The sequence below is a fragment of the Argopecten irradians genome, chromosome 8 (genome assembly GCF_041381155.1).
Source record: "Argopecten irradians isolate NY chromosome 8, Ai_NY, whole genome shotgun sequence".
Taxonomy (NCBI): domain Eukaryota; kingdom Metazoa; phylum Mollusca; class Bivalvia; order Pectinida; family Pectinidae; genus Argopecten; species Argopecten irradians.
In genome coordinates, this window is record NC_091141.1 from 33,083,774 (window position 1) to 33,094,010 (window position 10,237).

Genomic DNA, 10,237 nt, shown 5'->3' on the forward strand with positions numbered 1-10,237 from the left:
AAGAACAACACAAACAAAACCTGACAGTATGATTAAACAATGTTTATACTGATACTTCTGTGGATGGTGATAAAAGTGGCATAAACATGTACATTCAATTCTAAATATACATATGTATACATATCTTGTTTCATTTTTGAATAGATGAGGGAAGAAACTGAAGCAGATGGTAAATTTATGATTGAATTAATATATAGACTTATTTTGTGTGCAGTAAAGGGTACATTTTAATTAAGAATATGCAATTAGTTCAAGTTTTGAATTGAAACAATGATATATGGATAAGCCGGTAGTATGACAGTGCACTGATATGTCAATCATACATAAACAATGACTAGCCATCAAATTTCTTCCCAAAAACGGAAATATTTTGTTCAATTGTAATGGCTAAATTGTACCCTATTCTCTTAGTAAATTATGATTGTTATGCAAAGTATTATTGCCTTTGTCATACTGGAAGTGTATGACAGCCAACACTTTGCCTGATGTTAAATCCCTGTTGTATTGTTTGTATCATGTTCAGAAAAATTTACTTGTAATGTTTTTTACTTTTTAGTAAACAAACAAAAAATTTGGTTAAAGTCAACTGTGAGTGTGGAGAGAATGAGACAGGTAGGCCCACAAGTAATGAGAGTGGGAAAGTGAGTGAGGCAATTGAGAGGCCCACAAGTAAGGGACTGAAGAGAAAGGAGGGAGAGGGCACATATGAAATGTTGAGCGAAATGAGAGAGGAGAGAGAAAGAAGAAGCAGCATGAAGAAAAAATGGATGTTATGAATAGATTTTTAGCCGTTTTTTCAAAAATGGTGCCAAAAGAACAGTAAATGTTATGACAACATGATTTGTTTAAATATTTTATCTCCACAGGCTTGTAGAGTAGGATATGGCAAGCCACAAGTATACAGTACTACATTTTGTATACACCTGTATATATGAAGTGTCATGTAAGTTGTCACTTATTCATGAGGCAGTGATGATAAAATTACATGTACTATAGTACACTGTATTTCATTTGATTGGAAAAATATTTGACATGAATTTTAAACAAAACATTAAAGAGAACTTCTATAATTTGAATGCATTTTATCATCACTGCTTTATGAGTAAATATCATCTTGGCTATAATGACCACCATGAAGTTTATTACTAGTTCGTTATTCAAATAACTTATTCTATTGCATAATTATTTGTTTGCCAGACAAACTGGTTACACAAGCAACCCCGCGATATAATCTCTCTTGTTATGACCCGTGCTGTTTACGTCATCAGCTAGCCCGTTGTTGTCATCTACACCATCTTCTTCAGCCTCGGGAATGTCCTCTGGCCCATCCTCTACCAAGACGAAGTTGTGTAAGACACAGCTTGCAGCAATTACCTGACACATACTATCTACTGAAGACATTTCCAAATGATGTAGTCGTCGCCATTTCACCTTTAGCAGGCCGAAAGCTCTCTCTACAACCACACGTGTTGATGAATGTTTTTTGTTGTAGTTTCGCTGCTGGGGAGATAGATGGCCATTATCCCTATATGGTGTCAGCATGGTCCTGAAAAAAAACCATGTAGTACCTTACAAGTATTTTCTATGATCCCCTCCCCCTTTTTGAGGCCTCAATTTCAATTGCCCAGGCATAAATAAGGACCAAAACTACATAAAACGGTATAAATTTGCAATAATTTTGACTTATTAGCACCTTTTCATTTTTATCAATTTTTAAGTGCACTGGGCGCTTATTGGGTCGAATACGGTATGTACAGAAAATGACACAAAAGCTTACTCACTTTGATAGCGGGTATGCGCCATCTCCAATCAAATGGCCTTGGATTGGAAACAGTTCTGCTGATCTCAAATTAATTTTGCTGTTCGCATACACCCGCGCATCATGAACCGATCCCGGCCATCCAACGTATATGTCTGTGAATCCCATCTGATGGTCAACGACTGCCTGTATAAATTCACAATCAATATCAACTATTCACCTCTACGCAAGTTTTAGTCTCGTTAATGCCAAGTTGTCGTTTATCCAGGGACCAATGTTTATCCAAAATGCATGGATTTATACAATCTACATGTATGTCTCTGAATTTATAACCATATCTTTGTTATTGTCGACTACATTAAGCACACATGATACATTGGTATCGCACAGGGTAACTAAATGGAGTCCGGATACATTGTACCTTTTAGGGTTCAGTTATCGACATCGCAACACTAAAATTGCTAATGATTCAACCGGATATGGATAGTTCAATGATTTATAAGTGATACCCTCATATACGTCCTTTAGATAGTTATATTCGATGTTAATGGTTCCTTAGTACATTAACGTCTGTCGTCATAAAAGGTTGGCTGAAATTCTGCTGGTTTTTTTTTTTAATTTTGAAATGCAACAATTCTCCGTCGAAATATACTCGTGGGTAAGTCTATTTTTCCATGGCACACACGTATTTGTAATATGCTACCGAAAATCAAAGGAAAATCCCAAAACTGAACCTCCACCCCATCCCCTCTTTAAAATACGGACGACCACAAACCTTTTCCGATTCTGTTGCAATTATGGCAATGAATAAAATGTATGTTTGACTAATTAAACATACAGGTAAACAATGGTGTAGCTACAGATCTAGACCTGGTTCGAATTCCTAACCGACGGTATTACTACTATATACGACATAGTCCGCTAAATCTGCCTATATTATTAGGATTTTTTTAATATATATATTAGGCAAAAAAAATTAAAATTAAAAAGCCTAATAATATAGGCAGGTTTAGCGGACTATATACGACATAAATTATATATATATATATAGTTAAATCAACGGTTCTTGTCTGTATGTTTGTCCAGTTATCCTGCAGTTATCCATATCCAACATGGCGACGGTACAAAAATTCGAGACAATCGTACTGTCTGTTCACAAAATAGACGGGTATTTTTCTTGCATAACCGCCGTAGATCGTGTCTTTTAACAATATTAACAAAATTTGAAGCGTAAGTCATATGCACAGAGATCCACAGTCGTTAGAATCAAGGGTTCCCCCCTGTGATGTATCTTCGTCATTGAACCAAAGAGGCCGACACCGTTTCTGTTTGACACGTCACACGTTTGTAACACTGAGTGCCTACGTATGTTAATAATATCTAAAATTATAATTTTGATATTATTTAAGCTGCACACAATTTCAATTAGCTTTTTCATTAGATAAATTGCATAAGCCTTCGGCGATCGCAACCAATGCAATATAGCGATTGACCGAAGGGTACATCAAGACCGACATTGTCTCTGTAGTTTATTCATGTTTTATATGTACTTTTATTTGTTCTTTTTTTTGTTTGACAAAGGAGTCTTGACAAAGACGATTCTGTCCACAGTTAGAATGACTGTGTGTCAGGTGTAACGATGGCTGTCCTCGTAACAAACAATTCGACTGATAATTGTCCACAGTTAGAATTACACTCATGTATGTAAACTTGTTACCAATAATGAGGCTATTTTGTACGAGCCAACTTGCCACAGATGTAGCATTTATTGACGTACATTAGGAAAATTGTCCTCGTAACACAATTAAGGTATTCATTTTAATATTACCGCCATGATTAATTCTGTAGTTAGATACTCATGTACTGTATACTCTGGTGTGTACCAGGTGTAACGATGGCTGTCCCTCGCCATCCCGCCATATTAACTAAATATATACTGTATCATATAATGTATCTCATAAGATCCAACTTGGATATACCTTGGTCCATAAATAAATGATATTTGGCTTGAAATGCTAGCGTGTATAGTCGTTGAAAATACATGTACTCTTTTCGTCAATTTCTCGGTGATAGATCTATGTTGAATAAGAGCCAACATTGGAGACTTTTCAAGCATAATTTACAGTTAAAACCGGGAAGTGTACAACATACATTGTATACGTAATTAAAGGTATCAATTACATACATTTGCACATACATACAGATATGTATATGTAAAGTTATACATCGTTAGAATACAAATTGCTTTCAGATTAGTAATTTACACTTCAATTAAAAATACACGTTCAATAATGGTAAGCTGACAACACCTATATTTTGACTAATTGTACTAAATTTGGTTGTACCTGAAGTACCAAGGAGTGGTATTTTTTCCTATTCAGATAGGAAGCCTTGTGATTTTTTGGCGGTGCTATGGATATATGCGTTCCATCAATAGCACCAACAACCCCCGGGAAACCATTTATCTCGTGGAACTTCTCTTGTATTAAATGTAGTCTTGGTCCTTGATAAACATAAAACGTTAAATGGATGGGTTGAGAATTATTTTTATGACGTAGCAAAATCGTTTCGCTTAATACTGAAACATAATTACTTATGTAGACGTAGCGTTGATAAAATTGACTCAGTAACAGTGTAAACCTGAGATTTACAATAAAGGATGAATATTCTTTATAAATGAAATGTTTTCATTTATTTTGAGTGGATAGAATGAGAAATGAAAATATTCGCAGTAAACTTCAGTAAAATGTCAAGCTTGTAGATCTACACTCTTTAACATAAATAAGTTACCAATCGAATGCACCAAACAGAAGAGTTATCGCTCCTGTGAACTTTCAACCCGCCATGTTTTGATTTAGGCCTACTGCCAGTCTACAAAACCTGAAACTGTTATGGCTTATGGCGGCCATGCAAAGTGAGAGAAGTGCGGACTTTTTAACTCATCAATAAGGTAAGTGTAAGTGTTATAGGAAAAAATGATTACCAGTAGGCCAGGTGATGAATTCATTCATCAAACTAGTGATGGCGTTCACAACACGAGCCTTCGTCCTTGTAACACTGCTGCCAGTGATGTTGAACCTATCGGCAATTTCCCGGTGAGAATCTTTGTTTGCCAAATACCATATTGTAATCAAAATTTGTTTTTCAATTGATATGGGTTCACGACCCTGCTCGTGATAAACAGGCACTTTATCAGTTGCGATAATCAAGTGCTGCAAAAAAGAAAAAAACATCTCCGAGACATTCTAAAATGCGAATGAAATTCATTTTCATTATAGTTTGCAACTACATTTTCCACATATAAAGGAACACGGGTTTCTTTCCCGTGTCCTGAATGCAAGAGAGGTGGCGATTTCATCAAAATCATCCTCTTCATCGTCAAAAAAGGAAAAAAAACAATAGGCAGCAGACAATATCTGGCTGTTGTCCGCCATATTGGATTTCGCGTGCTTAGAACATGGTTTTTGTGTTCTGCAGAACGGGGCGATAGATCGACCCGTGGTTACTATGTTTGGATGAAAAATTGACCGGTGAAGAATTACATCTAAGTAACTCATTATACACTCCTAATGTGTAATGCGGACAGTTAGAACTTACTCACCTTAGTATTACGTAGACTTGGCTTCAAATAAAGACAGAGATAGATTTTCTAATCACAGTGCTACGTCATTAGTGAACTTACGCCATTTCAGTTCGAAATTATACTGGCACAGGTGTTAGAACGTATTTCTGCACCTTTGGGCAAGATGGATTACGTTACTTGCCAAATTAATGAGGAGTTTTTTCAGAACTCTCACCTTCGTATTAGTGATCTTGCAGATTCATGTGTAAACGAACAAGTTAGAACTTGGCACACTATTCTATAGGGTCACTCTAGTGACGTAGACTGCCCAATTAACTGCAGTTAGAATTACATCACCACCACAGAATTAGTCAAGGATTTATAAGTGAGAAGGATTCGTGTTTGTTCTTTATTCTATGTACTAATAGCATTTACTAAACACCACGGCGGAGACGCCTAATGAATCCGGCGGAAGTAAATAAAAACACGTAATGTTTTTCTCAACGCAAATAATTGGTCTCTGATCGATGTCAAACGAACCACCATATTGTAAATTTTATTAAATTTCAACGTCTGTTTATAACTTGCTTGTAAAGCACGGAATATTTAGGGGGATTTGGAAAGGGATAATAGATCCTTAGAATTTTTGTTAGAAAAAAATACGACAGCTCATTGAAATGATACAACGCATCCGCATTCAGAAAGTAAGGACGAGGTTAACCCTCGCACCCGGCACGCTAGATCAAAGGCTCGTCGCCGGCGGAATATCAATAGGAAGGAAAGTCAGTCGTCCGCAACCATACTGGTCCATGGTCAGTTTGCCACAAACACAAAAGCGCCCTGCCTTGGGAACTTCAAAACACCAAGTGTCACTTATCCTTCTTAATATAACGTCACTTGCTCTATCAAATAACGATAGTGATAATTAAGGATCTGTATTTTAATCAGATTTGCCTAAAAATCCATTCGTATACACGATATATCAATCCAGATGCAGACAATGCGAAATACGTCGGGTCCGTCGGACAATGTCAGGTTAATTTGCCGTCGGTACGGAAAACCGTACTGTAAAGTTCCGGACCGGACTGTCCGGTTTTTTAGAATTACCACGTGTCATGTATTCCCGAATACGCTTGAAAGTTTATCATAGTGCCGCCTCATGTTACGATATTTTCGACGGGGTCTATACCTGGCAAGCTTTGAAGCGTGAGGGCTTCAAATTTTTTTTATCCCCATGCAAAAACTCCTTTTATCAAATAAACGGTTTTACAACTCTGTGTTTTTAGTACTTACTTGCTTTTTCTTACCTGAACTTTCTATATGATATTAATGCATGACTTGTAGTTTGGCCTAAATGACCTTATCGAATTTCACCTTCTATGTTGTAAAATCCGTGAATTTTCCTTTTCACCTTTCCAAAGGTTTGACGTATTCTGTTAGGTGAAGAATACATCCTTAAGTAGCTTAAATATAATTCATGATTTTAATAAATCCTAGGGGTCATAGGTCATTTGTTCATGAGCGAAGACAGCTATATGGTTGACTCCAGGGGTCATATATCATTTGTTCAAGATCGAAGACAGCTATATGGTACAGATTTGACTCCAGGGGTCATAGGTCATTTGTTCAAGATCGAAGACAGCGATATGGTACAGATTTGACTCCAGGGGTCATAGGTCATTTGTTCAAGAGCAAAGACAGCTATATGGTACAGATTTAACTCCAGGGGTCATAGGTCATTTGTTCAAGAGCGAAGACAGCTATATGGTACATATTTGACTCCACACGGTGTTGCATTTATTAATTAATTTCGCATTTTTATTTTGTACAATCATATATCTAAATGAAACTTAAGATAAATTGTGTGTTCTTGAAAGCTTCATATTTCGTTTATGCAAGGATCAAATGGAAGGTTAACTAGTTGGAGCGCCAGCAATTCTTAATGCATTTTTCTTTGTTAGTGATATATATTATAAGCTGGCAAGATAGTTCGTTTTAAAAGAAACAGATGTATTTCGTTTAAAATGAGTCAAGCAAAACACGAAAATGTCAGCATGATAATAATACCGTTTTTGATAAATGCAAGCTTTCATTTAAAAATGGTAGACTAGTAAGTGCAAAATGTAAATATATATAGAAACTAGACACAAGAAGTGCGATTCGTTTCCTTATAAAACCTTACATTTCATGTATCGAATGGATAGACAATTCGACCCTTGCTAACCTGGTGTGTATTGTTAAAGTTTTTATGCATGATCAATTTGATTACACGAGCTTGGATTTTCATACATGCCTGTAGTCACGGATGTAACATGTAACTCATACACAGTCATGGACTAGAAATGATCATGTCTAAGAAATCGCAATGGACGCTGTGAAACAATTTTTACGAGCGACATAATTTTTCATTGATTTGACAAGAAATGTATATCGATAGTATTGCTTTGTGAGTGTTGTCAATACGAGGGTTAACCATTATGACTATTATCACAAGCGTGACCATTATGACGTCACTAATGTTAACATGGTATCGTCAACTGATCACCGTCAAAATGGCTATTCCATCTTGTGGATTAAAACGTCGTTGATAAAAGGGTTTTCATGATCTATCTTAAACAATATTAATGCAAAGACCACCAAAATGAATTTATAATGTAAATATAAGTGTTAAACTATCTTCCTATGGAATCTGTGGTCTATATAATTAATAATACGCAATGGCTATTGTCGGCAAAGCCTTGGCATCTTTATAAACCATAGATTCCATAGGAAGATAGTTTAACGCTTAATCAACGCCACCTTTCAGCGATTGTGACGTCATATTTTTTATGAAACTGTCTAAAAACTAATATTTACATCGGTTTAAATAACGATAATGATAGTTTTTATAAAACGAAGACGGCTTAGTAACATCCTCTTGTGAACAAATGGGTGAGACTGATTTCATGACATGTTATGCAAGATTTTTAAACAACATATTTAGATTATATCTCATGAATTTCATTTATAAGAAAATCAAGGAAGTGTATTATTTTCTTGCTCTAAGGCATGAAACACAAGAGTTTAAACGAATGATAAACGCTTAATTGATCAAAAGACGGAATACCATACGGAATCCCTTGCTAATAACGATATAATTTGTATTTTGGATATTTTGAGTTAGTTTGATATTAATTGACATGAACAAAATGTAAGATCACGGACCATTTCGAATTGTGACAAGGCAATTTCCGATGGTAGAAAGTCAAATGTATTGGTTTTTTTTTTAAATTACAAAACTACAGATACGATATTGTTTCAAAGTCTTTCATCCCTATTCCCGGAAAGAAAACAAGTCAGATGAACTAATTCCATAACAAACATTCGCGCCAAAGAAAGTTCATGGTTTGTGCCTCAAAATATTTATAAGCATTAATACAATTATCAGAAAGCATGCCATGTTTTACAAAAAAATGGCGATATAGCAGCTAAGATACTGTCAACATGGATATTTACGCGAGGAGGGAATTAACGCGAATTACGCAAAGCAATTCTAGCGCAACTCCCCCCCACTAGTAATATTTGGTGTATTCATATGTATATAATACTTTGCTTCAATAGAGTTAGCAAATCAAAAAATTATAACATCGCAAAATGTTTTAAAATGTAAGTCGCGAAATAAAACGCTTGCAAATAAAACTACACTGACAGTAATAGTATCAAGATTGAATTTAATGGTACTATTTGAGACATTTATTTTTCTCCGGGTTTCATAATTTTTTTGTATGATATGTGTTTTGTTTTCTACCTACTTTAAATCATTTACATTTCACGAATATTTGATCTCTCGAATTCGCCAATTATATTTCATACCATGGCCACTAAATCGCAATGTATTGATGACAAGCTGTATCGGCCATAATCACCGAAATGCCATAATGAAAATCCTTCATTTGCATATAAAGTAACATGTTGACCATTTCTAAGTATTGTTTTATCCCCAATGAGCATGCCCTCGAAATTTACCGCAGATGTCGTGTTCAAGTCAATCTTTAAATTAAATCGACAAAGTTTCGCGCGAGGTAAGTGGGCCGATTAGAGATAAGAATTGGTAATAAAATCAGAAAATGAGGTAAAGTCAAGGAAATGACGGAAGAGGCATATGACCGTTTCATTTTGACATTTTTATAAATCATTGCTTTTAAACACATATTTATTTCAAGTAGGTCATCAGAATTTTTATGTCATTTTATCGCCTATAATACTGAACTGAAAATAATTTGCATATCAAAAATGAAATTTATTGCTAATATGGAGTTTTGAGATGAAGCTACTAGTATTTAGAGAGATAGTTGGATATATTTTACTGTCATTTAAAAAATCTTTCATTGACCCAATTACCATGTGGCGGTAACTATAAAATGATGACTCATCATGAAAATATATGGAAAGGAATAGACCAATCAGAAAGCCCGTTTCAATTGTACATAAATCAGGTGGTTTTTGTTTCTTCTTTCGGTTTTTATTTTCTGAAAATTTCGACAAATACTGAAATTTATTATCAGTTGCCTGCATTAAACAATGTTGATTTCGTGTCTTAAGTGGTAGGAAATGTTTCGAATATAATAATTAATTGTTACAGTCTCGAGACCTTAATAAATATGTATGTATTCCTATGTTTATTGTTATTCTAGATGTAGTGTAATATTTACTCTTAGATAAAAAATACATATTTATATACATCGTCCTCATTACATTTTTATGTTTCTCCTCATTAGTTATCTCATAGAACACAGAGTGTATATAATAAATAAACCATTATGTGATTCGGTTTTGACACTGGACACAACACCTGTAGTTTGGGGTTAGTTGATATACACATATATCTTACTATTAAGATTCCGACGTTTTCATTATGTAATATACATAATGCATTG

The 10,237-nt window shown here is 35.0% G+C and overlaps 1 protein-coding gene across 1 annotated transcript; it reads right to left on the reverse strand.

The window, feature by feature from the left end:
- Positions 1–793: 793 nt before the first annotated feature.
- LOC138329848 (uncharacterized) lies at positions 794–6,438 on the reverse strand. The gene is made up of 7 exons (XM_069277136.1): positions 6,388–6,438; positions 5,361–5,381; positions 4,743–4,971; positions 4,105–4,262; positions 3,807–3,834; positions 1,782–1,971; positions 794–1,546 (listed from the first exon to the last, which is right to left on the reverse strand). The coding sequence occupies exons 1-7, from the start codon at positions 6,436–6,438 to the stop codon at positions 1,207–1,209; spliced, it is 1,017 nt and encodes a 338-aa protein (XP_069133237.1). The 3' UTR covers positions 794–1,206.
- Positions 6,439–10,237: the final 3,799 nt, after the last annotated feature.